General features: G+C 42.9%; 1 protein-coding gene across 3 annotated transcripts in view; it reads left to right on the plus strand.

The window, feature by feature from the left end:
- The window catches only part of RGS6 (regulator of G protein signaling 6), a 481,401-nt gene that overhangs the window by 402,030 nt on the left and 58,091 nt on the right, over positions 1-21,280 (plus strand). For all 3 annotated transcript variants that reach the window (XM_075844496.1, XM_075844495.1, XM_075844497.1), the window contains 4 exons: positions 1,651-1,715; positions 3,809-3,885; positions 17,704-17,785; positions 19,274-19,348. In XM_075844496.1, the coding sequence (XP_075700611.1) occupies positions 1,651-1,715; positions 3,809-3,885; positions 17,704-17,785; positions 19,274-19,348 (299 nt within the window). The remainder of the gene's footprint in view (positions 1-1,650; positions 1,716-3,808; positions 3,886-17,703; positions 17,786-19,273; positions 19,349-21,280) is intronic.

A 21,280-nucleotide genomic window follows, 5' to 3' on the forward strand; every position in this document is an offset into this window, starting at 1 on the left:
GGAAAAAAAGGCATGCAATTTATAATCTTATCTGTAAGTGGCCTCAAAGAAGCAAAACCCCTCTCACATTTATACATGGAAGTTGTGTACCTTTAATCTTTCTTGAACTGCCGGGATCCCGCGAGACTTCCGTTCTCGCACATGCGTGGACAGCACCGAAGCCGGGAGAGTGCACAGCGCATGCGCTGGAATCCAGCGTACGCCTTAGCTCGGCGGCGGCCATCTTGGAACACCCATCTGGAGGTGTATGGGATCCACGTCTAGGAGCTGAGGGACAGGTAAAACCTGTAGGCAGCTCCAGACTGGAGGCGTGGCTTCTCATTACCTACAGGTAAGATTTTTAGAAGCTAGGCAGAGGGACCGAGGAAACCCCCTGTATACAGCCCCTGATGTCCTCATGGGTCGCAGCTTAGGGACAGAGGAAACCCTCTGTATAAAGCATTTTGGTATAGATGTCTTCAACTATCCATGTTCATAGAAGAGAAAAAATACGCTTTCTGAAGGGATTTGGGCTCTATTTAAGGTTACCTGGGACCTCCTAATTGTTTAATTGATTACTTCTGAGTAATATGTCTCTTCTATCCGGTTAGATGAAGTATCTTAACCCTTAAAGGGAATGTGTCGCTAGAAAAATATATATTTATTTTTTTAGTTAAACTGTTAGTATATAAATGATTATACATTGTTATAATTTTTTCACAAGTCAGGAAATATTATAAATTAGATTCTAATTTATAACATTTCCATGTGATGGTCACTAGAGGAAGCAATTCCCAAAATTGCAGCATTGCAATGTGGTAAAGCAACCTCATTGCTTTATGCTGCAAATTTGGTGTAGTCACACATGCTCTAGTGTGCTCACACAATGTCCCCTCCTTTATCCTGGCTAGTGCCAGGAGAAAGGAGGGGGTTGAATGTTCAAACCTCCGACACTGTGTGCCGCCATTTTTTTGAGCGAATGCACAGTGTAGGAGGATTACATACAGTGGTAATCACACAGTATAACAAGAAACATACACAAACATAACTTACCTGCTCCTGCCGCTGCCTCCGCTCCGTCCGCTCCCTCCGCTCCTAGTCCTTGCTTCTGAAAATATGGACGGAAGCCACGACCGGAAGTAGTCATCTTACTGTCCGGCCGCGGCTTCCGGTCCACATGAAAATGGCGCCGGATGTCGCTCAGCCGTAGACCTTCCTTTTGGACTGTGTGGGAGCGGCGCATGCGCCGTTCCCACACAGACGGCGTACGCTATAGTGAATGGAACGGCTCCCGTTCACATTCACTATGGGGATGTATGTGCCGTATTCCATCTCTGTATGTGTCGTTAATCGACGCATACAGAGATGAAAAAAAATGGCAGCCCCTATAGCGAAGTAAAAGAAAGAAAAAAGTAAAACACAAATAAATAAAATTTATTTTAATAACATACTAAAAGCAAAACACATAAAAAAAATGTTTTTCATGACACCTTCCCTTTAAGTGTGCTGCCGTAGGACGATCAGGAAGATAATTCTACTGCAGAATATACCTCTACATTTTAACAATTACAAATTAATAAATATATATAGAATTTACTTTCATTAGCAATCTTCTTATGCATTCAATGTGTCAATGTACATTTGTTATTTTTTTTAATTATTATTTTACAGCTATCTATCTATGCAAGAGAACCATGCAGAACAAAGCAAGACTGGAGTTAGCAGATTATGAAGCCGTAGGTATACCAAGATCATAGCCTGTATATAGGAAACTGAATGTTTTCAAATGTAATTTGTACTTTTGTTGAAAATCTAAAGTTAAACCCGCAGGACACAAAACAACTGTAATTAAGGCCTCATGCACACGACCGTAATTTTGATCTGCAATTACGGATCTGTAATTGTGGATCAAAATACTAATCCATTAATTTCTATGGCTCACTGGCACCTTCCTATATATTTACGGGAAGGTGTCCGGGCTGTAGAAATGATCCGCAAAAAATATGGCATGTCCTATTTTCGGAACTTACAGACCGTGCTCCTATGCTTTAGGGCTTATTCAGACGAACGTATAATATGTCCGTGCTACGCGCGTGATTTTTACGCGCGTTGCACGGACCTATGTTAGTCAATGGGGCCATGCAGACTGTCAGTGATTTTCACCAAGCGTATGTCTGGTGCGTAAAACTCACGACATGTCCTATATTTGCCCGTTTTTCGCGCATCACGTACCCATTGAAGTCAATGGGTGCGTGAAAACCTCACGCAGCACACGGACGCACTTCCGTGTGCCGCACGTGATTCGCGCTACAGCAGTCAAAACTATGAATAAAAACAGAAAAGCACCACGTGCTTTTCTGTTTACAAACATAAAAACAGAGTGTCATAATGATGGCGGCTGCGCGAAAATCACGCAGCCACGCATCATATGCTCATGACACACGAAGCTTTTGTGGAGCTTTTGCGCAAAACGCTCGTGTGAATCCGGCCTTATAGTGGGAGCACAGCGGGTAACAGTCTGTGACCTACTGTGCCCATTATCACGGGCCATGGCTACGGCCATCTGCAGGGGGCCTTAGAAAATTTAATTTTGGAAGATAGTTTTCTTTTTTCAATGGATACTAGATCGCTCGTTGCATTTTTCCCATGGGGAAACATTGACGTTGCGGAGCAAGTTGCAAAATCCTGCAACGCTACCGCCTAGTTTTACGCTTTACACACAACTGGTAGAAATTAAGGATTACAAGAAAACAGGTAAGTTACATATAGATGACCCGCTTTCGGAATTCCACAATTTTTGTTTCATATAAAAGTCTCAAGTTTTCGTGATGCAGATGAATTAAAGACTTTTTATTTTTTCCTCTTTTAATGAAACAAATTACTTTATATGCATATAATATTGCAGGGTTTAATTTTTTTCATATTAAGAAAGTATTATTTAAAAATTACAGAATTGAAATTGTTCATTGAGATATACAGAATGTTGCTTATAAAGTGTTAGAATGTTAGTGCATCAATGCATGAATTTAATGGTAAATCAATTGAAATCCAATCAAATTGCTTTTGGTCCGGCACCCAATGATTCAGAAATCTTGCTAGTCCTAGTTTAATTTGAAATTGGTCTAAGGGCCTGTTCACATCAGTGTTGCCCATCCGTTGAGGGGTTTCGTCGGGTTAACCCCTCAACGGAAAGGCAAACGAAAAAGTTAGGTTCCTTTTGCGTCACCATTGATCTCAATGGTGACGGAAACGTTGCTAAAGGTTTCTGTTTGTCACCGTTGTGACAGGGTTCTGTTGTTTATGATGGAATCAATAGCACAGTCGACCGCTTAAAATTGATCTAAAACTGAAAGGGTGCGATTTTGCAGTTGTTTTTTTTTTTTGTAAAATGAAATAAAAGCAAATGATGGGTAGATATTTAACTATCATATTTACAAGAGAAATGCAGAGATAAATGGGGCGGAGATGCCATGTGTTAACATACCCTAAGCTGTAGAAAAGCCTTTCAATAACAAACGCCGAAGATGACCTTCTGAAGAGGACATAACCTTGATAATTGTAACCTAAATTATTATTTATATTTTACTAATGTCCAGCATTATGAAAATTCAGGACCTAGACCAGTCACCCAAATTAGACCCCAGAACAGATGCCTGATTATACTCACCGCTCCTCAAGCAAAATGTTTGATGGATATAAAGTCCTGTACTTGGTTTAAGATCTTTTCTAATGCTCATCCATTAGTTACGATTGCTTTTAAAGTAGCATAGTATAATGCATTTATTTACATGCTAAATATTTTCTTTTTGTCTCCTATACTCTTTGCCAGGAGAATTTAGCAAGACTGCAGCGGGCATTTGCAAGAAAATGGGAATTCATCTTTATGCAAGCAGAGGCACAAGTCAAGTAAGATGTAACGTGTGTGTGTGTGTGTGTGTGTGTGTGTGTATATATATGTATGTGTGTGTGTGTGTGTGTGTGTGTGTGTGTGTGTGTGTGTGTGTATATATATGTATGTGTGTGTGTGTGTGTGTGTGTGTGTGTGTGTGTGTGTGTGTGTGTGTGTGTGTGTATATATATGTATGTGTGTGTGTGTGTGTGTGTATATATGTGTGTGTGTGTGTGTGTGTGTGTGTGTATATTACTAGTCCTTCTCAATGAATTAGAATATCATCAAAAAGTTAATTTATTTCAGTAATTCAATTCAAAAAGTGAGACTCATATATTATATAGATTCATTACACACAGAGTGATCTCTTTCCAGCATTTTTTTCTTTCAATGTTGATGATTATGGCAAACAGTTAATGAAAACAAACAAACAAAATGTAGTGTCTCAGTAAATTAGAATATTATATAAGACCAATTTAAAAAATGATTATTAATACCAAAATGTTGTCCTACTGAAAAGTATGTACAGTATATGCTCTTAATACTTGGTCGGGGCTCCTTTTGCATGAATTACTGCATCAATGTGGCGTGGCATGGGGGCGATCAGCCTGTGGCACTGCTGAGGTGTTATGGAAGCCCAGGTTGCTTTGATAGCGGCCTTCAGCTCGTCTGCATTGTTGGGTCTGGTATCTCATCTTCCTCTTGACAATACACCATAGATTCTCTATGGGGTTTAGATCAGGCGAGTTTGCTGGCCAATCAAGCACAGTGATACTGTGGTTATTAAACCAGGTATTGGTACTTTTGGCAGTGCGGGCAGGCGCCAAGTCCTGCTGGAAAATGAAATCAGCATCTCCATAAAGCTTGTCCGCAGAGGGAAGCATGATATCTATCTGGTCTGTGTGCAACACCTAGTGGACTGTAACGGTACTGCACTATACAATTCGTTTTTTACATTTTTAATTAAGGGAATTCAAGGTCATTGTTGTTCTTAACTTCACATTCAAATGCGAACAGTTATTTTAGCTTAGATTTTCTGTAAAAACAAATTAAGAAAATAAGAAACAGTAACTAGTGACTACCATCATTATCTAGTCATCACATGCTTGGAGAAATTAAGACATTCTACAACTAACGAACATAATTAACCCCTTCCCGCAGTGCTCCGTAAACTTATGCCACCTAAGGGAGGTAGTTTCTACACAGCGACACATACGTACAACGCAGGGATGGCGTTGGCTCAGCAGCAGGTGTCAGCCGTAACATACAGCTGACACCTTGTTGCAATGGCCAGGTTTAGAGCTAACTTTGATCCCGGGCCATTTAACCCCTCATATGCCGCAATCAATAGTGTCCGCGGCACCTAAGTGGTTTTACAGAGGGAGGAGGCTCCCTCTGTAACCCCATCAATGTCCTAGCGACGTGATCACGGGGTGCCGATCGATGGCCTAACAAAGGCTTACAGGTCTCCTGTGGACTTAGGCCAGTTAGGTCCTGCCTAGGGCAGGGCCTATTAGGCTGTCGGTCAGTATATAACTGACAGACATAATACACTGCAATTTGGAAGTATTGCAGTGTATTATTGTTCACGTTTTATAGTGGGACAAATTAAAATGTTTAAATAACACCAATAAAGTTTAGAGAAAAAAATTAAAAGCCCCTGTTTTACCTTACAAAATGCTTTATTATGTAGGAAAAAAATATACATTAACTGGTATCGCCACATTGTAATGACCCAAACTATAAAATGATCAGATGATTGCTCCCGCCCAGTGAACACCGTAAAAAATACAATTTATTTATTGTCTCATATTGACCCAGGTAATGTTTTGCCCCACTCACTACACATTGTTGCCCTACATATATCGTGTACATCAGGAAAGCTTCCAACATACACGATAAACATGATCGTAGGGCTCAATTATCCCGACTGAGCAAAAAAGAGTGACCTTTTGGCCTCCATCGGGCTGGTAAACAGATGTGGCCATCTTCATCTTGACATTTAACGCATTAAATAAACCGTGGCAAGAAACTTTTTAACTTGACTTTTTCAATGGCTTTTGTTGTGTGATATCACGCTACAGTAAGATTGAAGATAAACTTGGCTACATATGTACGTCGGTATGGCTTTTTTTTTTTTGAAGGATTAATAGCATAGTAGACTACGGTATTCCATCCTGAGGGAACACACAAAAAAAGGCATATTGCACTGTATACTTTTTTCTTTTTTTTAACATGGGAGCCTATGGGTGATGGTTTTTACTTTATTGCATCAGTCGCAAGTATACTTTAAACATATACCTTGGGTAGCTCCCGACATTACTGTCCACAAATAGATCGTGATGTCAGGGACTTCTCCAGAGACAGAATCCCCGACCAGAGCATTGCCGGCTTTGCAAAGCTTATATGGACAGTGACGTCAGCAGCAGTGCCGGAGTCCCTGTGCTAGATGATGCTCTGCTTGGGGAATCCGCCGCTAGGGAAGCTCCTGACGTAAGTGTCCATATATGGACAGTGATGTCAAGAGCTTCCACAGCGCTGAAATCCCTGGGCATAGCGTTAGTATATGCTCTGCCCAGGGATTCTATCCCTGGGAAGGCTCCTGACGTCACTATCCATTTATGGACAGTGACCTCAGGAGCTTTTCCAGGGCCAGTCCCCGGGCTACATATCCCACTGTATGTCATACAGTGAGATACGTTTTGGCCTTTCGTCTGAGGTATACGTCGGGAGTCTTTCCGACGTATACCTCTGACGGAAGGCCAAGATGTGATGTAAATGCGGCCTTATTTATGCCACACGGGAAAGGCCATCAAAGCAAAATGCTTATAAAACATTGGAGGAAGTATCAATTTTTTGGGGTGTGGAAAAAACTTACGTTATACAATACATAATATTTACCCTAAATTGGTGGGATCAAAAAATACAACTCATCCCGCAAAAAACAAGCCCTCAAATGGCTAAGTCGACGGGGAAATAAAAAAGTAGCGAGTCCTTAAAGCCCAAGTTTTCAACAAACAAGTACAAATGAGTACCTAGAACTGCAGTGTGCGTAGGTTTGGTACTGGTTTACCTCAGGTGCCAGCAACGATCCACGCTCCAGCTGTTCTGAAACTACAATTCAAAGCTTGCCCTAACAACCTTTGGCTGGAATAAAAAAAACTTTGGTCAAAGCATGCTGGGAGTTGTAGTTTCCCAACAGCTAGAATGCTGAAGGTTGCTGACCTCTTTATTTGGTAGTATATGCTGGTCTTTGGTTAGATGTTGCCCTGAGCTGGAATATTTAGGTGCTTTCCACCATCTGCACAACTACCATAGAAGGAAAACAAATTAAAGTCTATGTCCATCATCACATTGTCCCAATACGTTTAAAATATTTATTTTAACTTTGACAATAGTGTTGCTATTTTCTATAATTTTGTTTTATTTATACTGCTTCTATAAAGACTTATACGTCTCCATGTAACCGACTACAAGCAAACCCTGTATAGTCCGATTCCGCTGTTATACCCTCTTCTCTCTATTTCTTTCTTCTTGCAAACCTGAATGAAGATTCTCTCCTTCTCAGGATAATTTTCCCCACTCCCAGTGCCAGATTAAGTGCCACATGGGCCTGGAGCTCGAAATTATGAAGGGCCTATTGTGAGCAGTGCCATGCCATTGAGAGGGGGGTATCGCTGGAGTAAGCTCCGTACATAATACAGCACCAGAACCAATCTCAGTACAGAAATACAGAACCAAGCTCAGTACAGAAATACTGCACAAGAACAAAGATCAGTACATAAATAAGGTACCAGATCAAAGAAGAATAAATATGGTACCAGAACCAAGCCAAGTAAATAAATACGGTACCAGATCTAATTCAGTACATAAATACAGTACCAGAACTAAGTACTCATAGTTGTGTCCCGTGAAACTACAGGTCCCAGTATGGCCTGAACAGTGGTAAAGGTATGCTGGGAGTTGTTGTTTTTTAAAAATAATAATGGTACCACCCATCATCTTGCTGCAGACCTTAAGAGTGAATCTAGTCCTGACCCGACGTGGTCAGTGGAAGAATAAACAATGACAAACAGTGACTCACAGGTGACGTCTTCTTTGATTGGAGTCCTTACCCTTTTTTCCCCAACTAGGCCAAGGGATATCTGCAGAGTTTGAGATGTCTTTGGCACTTCATCTTTTCTCATTTTAACAACACAAACCCTTCATTTTACTGCTCTCTTTGCTGGTGCCACTGCCTTGCATAGATCTAGCCTGCTGTCCCCTAATACCGAGGCTGCAGCTGCCACAATATTGTGCCTGCTATTTCCCTCATACTGTGTCATGCTGCTACTGCTACAATACTACTCATTGATTTTTCAATAGTATTCCCATGGTGCCCCCTAAAATAGTTTCACACATAGCATCCCCAATAACAGTGCTGCACGTAGTACCCCCTAAAATAATGCCTTGCATATAGGTGGCCTAAAAAATAGTGGCATACATACAGTGTCCACTAAAAAATGACACATATATTAAGTGCCCCTGAACCTCGCCTGTCCCTGTTCCCATGCATGACCACAGTGAGGAGAACTTTGACTGGAGTGGCGGATGAGTGCTTATCCATTATAAGTCTATGGGACTGACAGAGACAGCCGAGTACAGCGCTCAGACATTTCAGTCAGTCCCATAGACATTGAATAGAACAGCGGATGCATGCTCAACTGCTGCTTCATTTGATCTCCTCCACAATGTGGTGGGTGAAGTGAAGTGGAATGGGGGTTTGGCACCCCGTTCTAGTGATCAGTGTGAGTCCCAACAGTCGAACCCCCAGAGATCAGACTTTTCTGTGGAAAGGTGATAAATGTAAATCTTGAGACAAACCAGACCCCAGACCAGACACCTAAAAATAGAAAATAGACCCCAGACCAGACCTCTATATTACACACTACTACACATACTACACAAACTACACACACACACACTAAGCACACTGTACAGAATCACACACTACACACATCACTATACAGACATCACAATGCCATACAGCCCCCCTGTAGACCGTGCCATACAGCCCCCCCCTGTAGACCGTGTCATACAGCCCCCCCTATAGACCATGCCATTAAGCCCCCCCATAGACAGTGCCATTAAGCCCCCCCATGTAGACAGTGCCATACAGCCCCCCCATGTAGACAGTGCCATACAGCCCCCCCATGAAGACCGTGCCATACAGCCCCCCATGAAGACCGTGCCATACAGCCCCCCATGAAGACAGTGCCATACAGCCCCCCATGAAGACAGTGCCATACAGCCCCCCATGTAGACAGTGCCATACAGCCCCCCATGTAGACAGTGCCATACAGCCCCCCATGTAGACAGTGCCACACAGCCCCCCATGTAGACAGTGCCATACAGCCCCCCCATGTAGACAGTGCCATACAGCCCCCCATGTAGACAGTGCCATACAGCCCGCCCTGTAGACAGTGCCATACAGCCCCCCCTGTAGACAGTGCCATAAAGCCCCCCCTGTAGACAGTGCTATAAAGCCCCCCCTGTAGAGTTCCATGCAGCCCCCCCCTGTAGACAGTGCCATACAGCCCCCCCCTGTAGACAGTGCCATACAGCCCCCCCTGTAGACAGTGCCATACAGCCCCCCTCTGTAGACAGTGCCATACAGCTCCCCCTGTAGATAGTGCCACCCAAGCAAATAAAACAAAAAAACAAACATTATACTCCCCTAGACCCCGTTTCCGTGATTGATCTACGATGCTGGCAGATGCACATTTTTGTGCATAAACAGAAAATCTGCGCAAATTGGGCATTTTCTATGCCAGAAAAAAGGCATGAAGTGCTTGATGTATGACTACATAGTCTGTGGAATTATAGGTTCTATATTAGGCAGGTCAACTGCCGGCATTGTCAAGATCATGTGAACAAGTGGCTGCTTAGTATTTTGTTGCAGCCCGTTCAGCTTTTGCCAAACACGTTTACCCATTTGTTGTCTGTCATTTCAACTCCGCACTATTGAAGTGAAGGGGTTGAGCTGCTACTGAGTTTCAATACCAGACACAGTACATGGACGAAGGTGGCAGCGCTTCACTAAGTGTAGTAGCCTATATCTTTTCGTGATCATAGAGGTCCCAGTGGTCGGTCCTGCACCGATCACATATTGATGACATATCATGAAGATATGCTATCAATTAATTTGTCTTTAAACTTTTTAAAGGCACAATTCTAATTGTTGGCTTAATGTTCAAATGATTACCTCAGAGACTACATGAAATTGCTCATGTATCCATTTAAGAATAAACATAAGATTGAAGAGACAAAAGTAGAAAACAAAATAAAGAAAACTGGTAATAGAAAATATGAGAAATTAAAGGTTCATGGGTAATTTTTAAATCCGTTCAATTTTATTAACAGAACAGCAATACATTATCGTCTATGCATCAACTGTATCAGCATTGTATACATTTCCATTATAACATCTTACAGAAATATCCCAACATTGCACCCCCCCACACACACCCTCAACCCCTGCACAGCCCCCTGCCAGTATCTCTTCCATATGGACAAATGATCACAAGACCCCATAAATCCGTATCCATTCTCAGTATATGCATATGGCCTTATTACCGTGTCTTACCCCTCGCCTTGTCATCTCCTGCCTTGAGGTATCCCCCTTGGCCGCCTCTCCCGTATACTGAATATGCCCTGGTCAATCAACTATCTCCTAAAGGAGAAAATTTCATAGTCGGTCTTGTCTTTGGGACCCTGCTATGCACCCCAAGTGTTTTCTCATTGTTTCTAGGAATGATCTCTTATATTTGTGCACATAGTCCGCTCAGTTCTGGTGACACCAATCCCGAGCAGTCCAACCATCTTCCCCACTGCTTATCAAATTTCTTTACATTACCCCTTTTTGAATAGATTTTATACTCCATCAAAATGGTGTATTTTAGCATTCCCACAATTTCCCTCTGCACGGGAGGCTCGGCATCCAACCAGTGTTTAGCTATACACTTTCTAGTCTGGTATAGAATTTTTGCAATTGCCAAACATTCCAGCTTGTCGCCCTCCAGTTCTCCAACAAACCCAGTAGCAGCAACTTTGGGTCTGCCGATAAGTGCATACCATATACCGTTTTTATCAATTCCAAAATCTCCCCTCATAGGTTCTGCAAGGCCCCACATGTCCAGAACATATGATAAATGTCTGCTTTCTCCTCCGTACACCTGGGACATTTAGCATTTGATCTGAGTCCCATCTGTTTCAGGACCCAAGGAGTCTGGTAAACTCTATGTATCAAGAAAAGTTGCGATCTCCTCTGTGCCATATTAATAGATAAATGATAGGCTAACGCTAAGATCTCCTCTCAGTCGTCTTTGGGCAGAGAATCAATATCCTGCTCCCATTTCACTCTCACTAGCTCCATAGAATCTCCCAAATGCTCTGATAGCAAATTCTTATAAGCCATCGAGATCAGCCCTTTTAGATGTGTCCGCCTTAACTGTATATTCCAATATTCCCAGTGTACAAATAGTCAAATCTGCTGAAGCTACCTGCGCCGCAGTGCATGTCGTATCTGCAAATATTGATAAAACATAGTGTGCTCCAGGTGAAACTGTTCTTTTAATTGCTGAAAGAACTTCAGTGTAGTATCATAGTACAATTGACTCAATCTTGTAACCCCTGCCACCTCCCATTTTTGCATGCCCTCTAGTAGATATAATTCCTACAGAACCGGATTATGCCAAATGGGAGTATATTTAGTACACACCCCTATTCCCAGTATCTGTTTATGTTTATGTATCAGAAGTAATGTCAGTTTAGTACATGCTATTCTCTAGTAGGTATGTGCTTCCAGCCCTCCCAGCGGATTAATCCCTCCCCCCAAATATGACAATATCTGTGCACTGGATCCCCATTTCTCTTTGTCCTCCCATTCTTTAAAATGTTGGCTCTGGGCTGCCAAGTAGTATATCCAAGCATTCGGTAAAGCCACACCCCCTTCATCTTTTGGCAATTGTAGTTTCTCCAATTTTTTTCTAGGTACCCCTCGTTTCCAGACCAGATCCCAAAAAAGATTGTGTAATCTTCTAAACCAGTGCTTGGGTATCCATACTGGAGAATTGTGGATAATGTAAAGAACCTGAGGCATAAGAATCATTTTAATTAGATTAGTCCTCCCCAGAGCAGAGAGAGGAAGTCTATTCCAAGTTTCCACCTTGGCTTTAACCTTGGGCAACAGTGGTAGTACATTTAAGGACATATAGTCTTTGACATTTGACATTTCGTCACTTTAAAGAGGCTCTGTCACCACATTATAAGTGGCCTATATTGTACATAATGTGATCGGCGCTGTAATGTAGATTACAGCAGTGTTTTTTATTATATTAGCTTTATGCTAATGAGTTTCTCAATGGACAACTGGGCGTGTTTTACTATATGACCAAGTGGGCATTGTGGAGAGAAGTGTATGACGCTAACCAATCGGCGTCATACACTTCTCTCCATTCATTTACTCTGCAGATAGCGATATACACTTCTCTCCATTCATTTACTCTGCAGATAGCGATATAGCTATATCGCTATGTGCAGCCTCATACACACACACTAACATTACTGCAGTGTCCTGATAATGAATATACATTACCTCCAGCCAGGATGTGATGTGTATTCAGAATCCTGACACGTCTGTAGCGTCTCTGTGATTTACAGCACAGCACAGCGAGATCTCGCTGTGAATGACAGTTTACAGCGTAATCTGGCGAGACTACACCTGCTATGCTGTAACTCACAGAGACGCTACAGAAGTGGTCAGGATTCTGAATACACATCACGTCCTGGCTGGAGGTAATGTATATTCATTATCAGGACACTACAGTAATGTTAGTGTGTGTGTATATGAGGCTGCACTTAGCGATATAGCTTTATCGCTATCTGCAGAGTAAATGAATGTAGAGAAGTGTATAACGCTGATTGGTCAGCGTCATACACTTCTCTCCACAACGCCCACTTGGTCATATAGTAAAACACGCCCAGTTGTCCATTGAGAAACTCATTAGCATAAAGCAAATATAGGTCATAACTCCGTCAAAAATGATCGTTTTTCTAAATAAAAAAAACACTGCTGTAATCTACATTACAGCGCCGATCACATCATGTACAATATAGGCCACTAATAATGTGGTGACAGAGCCTCTTTAACCCCCAAGTATGTAAACTCTGAAACTACCGGAATATGGGGCTCTTCTCCAGTGTCTTCAATATTGACCGGGTCAATTGGCATGAGAGCTGATTTATTCCAGTTTATAATCTAACCAGAAAAGACTCCAAATCTTGTGATCGTGTCTAGGACTAAAGCAAGAGTATTTTCAGTATCTGTCAGATATATCAATATATCGTCAGCATAGAGAGAGATTTTTTCTTCCACCGCCCCGTATTTCATGCCCTTTATGCGCTCGTTTTGTCGTATTGCACAAGCTAAAGGTCCCACTGCCAGAGCAAACAATAATGGCAACAACTGACACCCCTGACGCGTTCCCCTGGCCAGCAGAAATTGCCCAGACAGCACTCCATTCGCCCTTATTCTAGCCGCGTAGAGCAACTGAACCCACTTCACAAAATTAGGACCAAATCCCATCTTACCCATGACCTTCCATAAATACCCCCATTCTACGCAATCAAATGCCTTTTACGGCGTCCAGTGTCAACACAGCTCTCCCCACGGGTTCATCCGGCACTACCTGAAGATTAAGGAACAACCTCCTAAGATTTACAGCCGTTGACTTGGATGGCATAAACCCCGATTGGTCGTCATGTACAACTAGCTGTACCACCTTATTCAGCCTTTGCGCTAAGACCCTCGTCAGGATTTTAATATCCGATGTCAGTAAAGATATCGGTCTGTAAGATTCCGGTAATTGGTTATCTTTCCCTTCTTTTGGTAGGACCACTATCGTCGCCTCATATAAAGAATCAGGTAGTCTGCCTCTCTCAAAACTATCCAGTAGGGTATCTAGTAATTTTGGTGCTAGTTCATCCCTATACTCATAGATTTCCCCAGGCAGACCATCCTGACCTGGGGCCTTCTCATTTGCCATATCTCCTATTGCCCTTACTAGTTCCTCCAAGGAAATAGGTTCCTCCAAGCTCTCTCTGTCCCCTGGACCCAGGCTAGGTAATCGAATATCTCCCAGATACTGCTCCAATTGCTTTCTAGTGTATTGCACTCTAGAGGTATAAAAGTCAGTATAGAACTTCTCAAACACTTTCAAAATACGCCCCGTGTCTGTCTCCAGCCTCCCCCTCCCCCTTAGGCCATGAATAAAGTCATTACTCCTTTGTGGCTGTGCCATTCTAGCTAGCAACCTTCCAGCAGTCTCCCCTTCTTTGTAATATTTCTGCTTAATAAACATTCTCTTATTATCTTCTTTCTCCAGTTCATGATTTCTCAACCGTTTCTGAGCCTCGGCCCAGTTTCTAAGTGAATCCTCTGAGCCCTCTTCCACATGTCTCCTTTCAGTTTTTGCCACCCTTTCCATCAGACTTTCCCCCAACTGTCTAGACCTTGTTTTGATCCACTTAATATTTTGGATGAACACTCCCCTCAACAGGCCTTCATTGCGTCCCATAAGACCCCACGCGGTACCGAGTCAACATTAAACCCAAAGTACTTCTGTTGAGCCGTTCTCCCACTGCCAGCGTCATCGCCACAGGGGAATGATCCGACAATGTTCTTTGCAAATATTCCACCTCTGTGATATAATATACCGCAAAAGCTGAACATACTATCAGATCTATCCGGGAGAGTGACTGGAACGTGGATGAGGCACATGAGTACTGGCGTATCCCTGGGTGTTTATCTCTCCAAATGTCCTGCAATCCCATCTCCATAATTAGCCTTCCAAATTCTGTCATGCCCTCCCTTTGTCCCCACCCCCACTATGAAATCTATCTAGCCCCTCATGCATCACTGCATTAAAGTCTCCCATCAAAATTAAAGGTACCTCAGGCTGTGTTGAAAGTTTCTCCATAAGTTTCTTAAGTACAAAGCTTGAGTAAGGAAGGGGAATATACAATACAACTAGAACACATTCCCAGTGATAGAGGGTGCAGTGCACTCCCCCATGGTATAAGTCGTATGGAAGGAGCGAAACCCATGAGCTATCCATACTCTATGTAATAACGACACCGAGTCCCTGGTCAAATGCATCTCTTGCAACTCCACTATCAGAGCATTTTGTTGTTTGATATGGTCAAAAATCACTTGGTGTTTCCTCGATTCCCTCAGTCCCCTGACATTCCAGGATATACATCTAACCGACCCCATCATGCATCAAAATATAAAGATGTCTTCCACGGGTCCTAACCAATTCGACAGAGATACTGGGCCGTGCACCCCCCCCCCCCCAAGAAACCCCCCCCCAAGAAACCCCCCCCTCAGAAACCTCCCCTTCTAAAAGTGTCAGAGCGACATATATTGTGTCTCCTAGCCAACGTAGGCACACCTGGGTGTGTACTTACTACAGGCCTTACATTCTCTTCTAACATGACCATGTAGCATTTTTACCACTCCCGTCTAGTGGTTACCAGCATATATATCATGTAAACTATTACACAATAGTTAACCTGTAATAACCGTACTAGCAATTACAATAGCTTTGTAAAAGATACCACCATACTGAACTCTTTTGTGGGTGTACTCTCACCCATGAAAACAACATAGCAGATCATAAAGTACTAAAGTCTCATAATATCAGCACTCCCACCGGGCTCCATCACTGAACAGTCTCTCACTCCAGCAGGTCTCCTCAATCGACTTTCATTACAGTCCAGCCATCTGGTAACCTCCTTAGGCGTCTCAAAGAAAGAAGTAGTCCCAAGAACAACCACTCGCAATTTAGCCGGGGATACATCATAGAATATTGGATGTTCATGACCCTTAGGCGTTTTTTAATATCCCAGTATTGCGATAGTTTCTTCTGCACTTCCGGAGAGAATTTCAGAAAAAAGGACACTTTAACGCCATTAATGGAGATATCTTGCCGTTCCCTTGCTTTCTGCAATATCCGGTCTCTATCTTTATAATGTAGGCGCTTTATTAATACCGGCCTCAGAGGTCAGCCCGGCGGTCCCGGGTTGGTAGGCACTCTGTGTGCTCTTTCGACAGCAAATAGAGGGGTCAATTCCTCCCGACCAAACTGTTCAAGCAGCCATTTTTCAAAGAACTCATCCGAGTTATTACCCTCTACTTTTTCCGGTACTCCTACCAAACGGACATTATTTCTGCATAGCTGATTCTCTAAGTCATCCGTCTTGGCCTGTAGGGCCACCATAGCTAGTGAGTGCGACTGCAGATCTCGCCGTATCCCCGGAATAGCATCTTCAACCTCAGACACTCTCCCTTCAATTACTGTAGTACGTTCTGCAACCTTCTGCAAATCATTCCTCAAAAGCAATATGTCCTCCTTCAAGCCTCCCACCTGAGAGAATCGAGGAATTCTGTTTCACTGCCGTGAGTATGTCTGTGAGGGAAGGCTCCTGCACTCTGCCTTTCCTGTGGTGTGGTCTCCCACTATCATTAGACATTTCCCGCCTGTGTCCACTCAGCTCTTGCTCCCCTTCACTCACCATATCTTCCTCCAGTACGGAGTAGCGTGAGCCATAGGATGGGCTGTCTGCCTTTCCACCTTTAGCCACAGGTACCTTGCTCGCTGATATGCCCGCTCGTGGTGTTCGAGCAAATCTCTCCAGCCTGTCTGCTGCATCAGAGTGCGCACTTCTGTTCCGGCAGTCTTTCTCCTCGGCGCAATCTTGGACTTGCCGGAGGTGTTCTTTGTTTTTTAGAGCCGGTCATCTCAGTGAGATTGACCGAGCCGGTCACCTCCAGCTTCAGTGACTGTTTCTGCAAATATTGCCCAGGTAGGCAAAGGATAAATGCTATTAGCAGGATGGGAACAGCGGGAGCTCCAGCCACACACGTTTGCCTACATCTGCTGCTAGGCCACACCCCCCGGTTCATGAATAATTTAATGATCAATCCAGAACTATTGGTAGATAAAGACCCGCAATACATTAAATGTAGAGGAATTATTTCAAATTAAACTAAAAGCTGGTAAAGAAGAATAAAAAAAAATGAAAACATTGAAATATTCAAAATAAATGCTAACCGCAATAGGGCTCTGTTCACAATAGCCTGAATTTAAAAAAGTTATGACAGATCAGTTTTCGAACATCCCAATGGACCCTATTTACTTTAATGGGGTCTGTCAGGCTCCTGTTTTTGATGACCAGTATAGCATTGCATACTGCGCTATTGTTAATATCAACAAAATCAGAAAGCCTGACATAAACTCTGATGCACTATAAGGCCCTGTTCACACTTAGTTTTTTGGTGCGGTTTTTGACGCGGTAACCGCGTTGGAAACTGCGTCAGAAAACATCTGAAATTGCCTCCCATTGATTTCAATGGGTGGCAGAGGCAGTTTTTTTCCCGCAGAGAAAAACGCTCACGGGAAAAAGAAGCATTATGACCATTCTTCAGGCGCCCCAGTCTCTGACCTCCCATTGATATCAATAAGAGGCAGAGAAAGCGTTTTTTGCTGCGTTTTTTGGCCGCAGCGCTCAATGGCTGCGGTTGAAAAATGCCGCAAACAACGCAGCAAAGAGTGCAGGCAGGTCAAATTCGTGTAGAAATTTTGAGGCAGATGTTTTCTACCTGCAAAAAAACTGTGTGAACAGGGCCTTAGAATGCTGTTTGTTTTTTTTTTTTGTTTTTTTTTTTTTACAATAAAAACAATAGTATCTAAACAAAATACAAGCTAAAATATTTTGAATGTGTTCATTTGCAGAATTGACAGGAAAAAGGATAAAACTGAAAGAAAGATCCTGGACAGCCAAGAGAGAGGATTCTGGGATGTGCATCGACCAGTGGTTTGTCTAAATATTCTTAAATGTTACTGTATATTTTGTTAAAGGGCATTTCCGCCTAACATAAAAAAAAAGTCACTTGCAAATCAGGCTATTGAAAATTCTATACAACCATTTCCTAATTCTATCCTAATTTATTTCCTATTTCTCAGAAATCCCTGTAACCATTATTAATGACTAAATCCCAAAGGGTTTGTCTCCGAACCTTACCCAGATTTCTAAGTAGCAAATCTGGTTTGTCTTGTGATAGGATGTATCGCTATGTATGGATAATTAGGCAGATTAGCCATTCAGAAGTCTGGTAAAAGCCAATCCTTAAAGCTTACGGCTGTTTCCATACCTCCTAAAGAGTTTTATGGAGCAACATGCATGCTCAACTGCCACCCCATCCCACTTGCGAACTAGCTGGTGGGGAGGGACAGGAGAAGGGGTCCCCGTTCTAGCAATTGGTGGGAGTTGCAGCAGTCAGATTCCCACAAAGCAGGGGCTACCTCTTATCTAGTAAAACTGTTCCGCTCCAATTAATATAAGATTATAATTATTTTTAGCTTCTGTTTTTTACATCGAGCTTCTCAGAAAAATGCCTGTGTGCAAAATCCAGAGATGACTAGCTCAAAAAGTCAAACTTTGGGATGGATGCATATATTGGATTAAGATAGATTAATGGTTTTGGAGCAGGCGTGTAACTAGGAAAGAGTGGGCCCCATAGCAAACTTTTGACTGCCACCCCCTCCCCTGGGTGCCACACACAGCCCGCCCTTGTAGATAGTGCCCCCTGTAAATTCTGCCATAAAGCCTCCCTGTAGATAGTGCCCCCCACCTGTCCCTCATAGCACCCCCCCAAACAAAACAAAAAAGTTATACTCACCTAGGCACCGTTTCCGCCACATACGGAGCTGCTCCAAAGAATCAACTCCGACGGGATCTTTGCGTGATCCAGTTACGAACGTAGCCTATAGCCTAGTAAATGGCAGGGCAGGGAGATACCTTCCTGCTCTGCCATTGGATTCAATGGCATCTGGGTCCTAAGGACGCAGATGCTATTGAATGTGGCGTTGCTACCGCTGTAGCGGCTGGAAGCGGCTGCTAGCGGCATCATTGGGCATGGGGAGGCACGTCCCGGCGGCGGGCACTGGCCCTCTCATGCCGCGGGTGCTGTAGTAGCCGCTATGGCTGCTACAGCGGTAGTTATGCCACTGTTTTACAGGTAAATTAATTATAGCCTAAAGGTAAGGCTGAACTGTACATTTTGGACGTAAGGATGCAAAAGGTATTTTCTTATGGGGAAACAGGTCATTCAAGGTTTTCACTGAATGTAGTTATTTTTAGGAATTGGCTACAAAAGACCAAAACTGCTGCCACTTCAACACTATATTGATCATTGCTTTAATTGCATATTTTATTAGAAAATCTATTAACGTATTTATTCTAAATGTGCATTATAACACATTGCACTTACTCCATGAACACATTTTTGTTTCATTCATTTAGCCTGGATGCGTGAATACCACAGAGATGGACATAAGAAAGTGCCGTCGAATGAAGAATCCCCAGAAGGTCAAAAAGGTTAGTCTGGTGATATCCTGTACTCCCGGTTTACCTACTTGTACACCAATTACCAATAATTACCATTTATTATCTTTTTTATCTACTCTAGTATATATTAAGACTAGCGCTCAATGTTGAAATTTGGTCTCCTTTGAGTCAAAGTAAAATCTCAGCATTAACTAAACTCTTGCACAACCTCAATGTTTTTCTAAGAGGGGAAAAAGCCTCCAGTGTCTGACTGGCTAAGATTGCTAGAATTTCAAACATGTCGACATTATTGCAATTGTTGCACAATTCCTTCCCCAATGGGGAAATCTTAAGTTTGTAGTAAATTTACAATTTTACAGACGCTCATGGTCAAATCTTCTGCTCGGACCTTTCCACCCTAGACTAAGGTGGAAAGGCCCAAGCAGAAGATACTATCAGATTTAAATAATGTTGTTTTCATGGAACAAGCTTTTGCATGGCACTGTATAAATCTGATGTCAGAGCTCTGAATGGCCGAGAAGGTCATTCATAGTAAAACAAACCTATGGCGCTATGGGTGGTAATACGTATTGCCATCCTTAGGCCTCATGCACATGAACGTATTTTTGTCCTCCCGTAAATACGGGTCCTTGGTCACACGTATTTGACCCGTATTGCACCAGTATTTACGGACCCGTGCCCGTAAATACGGGTCCGGTGTCACCAGTATTCCACCCGTATTTACGGGCACGTTTTCGCTGCAAAATTACACTGCAGTAATCGGCAGCCCTTCTCTCTATCAGTGCAGGATAGAGAGAAGGGACAGCCCTTTCGACAGAAAACTTAAAAGAAATTCATACTTAACCGGCCATTGCCTTGGTGACGCGTCCCTCTCTTGACATCCAGCCCGACCTGCCTGGATGATGCGGCAGTCCATGTGACCGCTGCAGCCTGTGATTGGCCTGTGATTGGTTGCAGCAGTCACATGGGCTGAAACGTCATCCCGGGAGGCCGGACTGGAGGAAGAAGCAGGGAGTTCTGGGTAAGTATGAACGCTTTTGTTTTTTTTGTTTTTTTTTACAGGTCGATCTATATTGTGATCGGTAGTTTCTGTCCAGGGTGCTGAAAGAGTTACTGCCGATCTTTTAACTCTTTCAGCACCCTGGACAGTGACTATTTACTGACATCGCCTAGCAACGCTCCCGTAATTACGGGTGCACACACATAGTCACCCGTAATTACAGGAGACCCATAGACTTGTATGGGCCTGCCCGTGCCGTAATTACGGCCTGAAATAGGACATGTTCTATATTTTTCAACGGCACGGGCACCTTCCCGTAGGCATACGGGGAGGCACCCGTGGCCAATAGAAGTCCATGGGCCCGTAAAAACGTGCCGTAATTACAGCCCGTAATTACGGGCGGTTTTACGTTCGTGTGCATGGGGCCTTACATAGTTTACTTTAACTTACTGGAATGAAACTCTGAGGCACTGGAAGTCCGTAAAGTGATGATTTCCAATTTGAGGTTCTAATGCAGAGCTAATGGGTATGAACAGCAGGGAAGATGTCTTTGAAAATAAAGCCTATGTGAATAAATTCTTAATGAAGTGTAGATAAAAGGATCTTAAAAATATTTGATACAAGGGAAACATTTTTCCTGTATATGTTATAGAGTAAAAGCTGTTTTTAAAACTGTACATTTAGTCTCACATACATCTGTTCATACATAGTAATGCACCATGACCTTGAGTTTGTTTCAAGGTCTTACACCCACCGGAATTGGTAATTTTGGTCATACCAAAATGTCCCATTTTTTCCCTTTCCAAACTCCATAGAAAACATAATGGTTACTGATGTTGTCGTCAGTATATTTGTGGTTATTACCTTATTAGTTGCTTATAGTTTATAATCATGGTATCCACGTTGTAGTAGAAATGACGCCGTGCACGGCCTTCATGCAGGACATGGGGCATTAGGCAGTG

The sequence above is a fragment of the Rhinoderma darwinii genome, chromosome 12 (assembly GCF_050947455.1).
Source record: "Rhinoderma darwinii isolate aRhiDar2 chromosome 12, aRhiDar2.hap1, whole genome shotgun sequence".
NCBI lineage: Eukaryota > Metazoa > Chordata > Amphibia > Anura > Rhinodermatidae > Rhinoderma > Rhinoderma darwinii.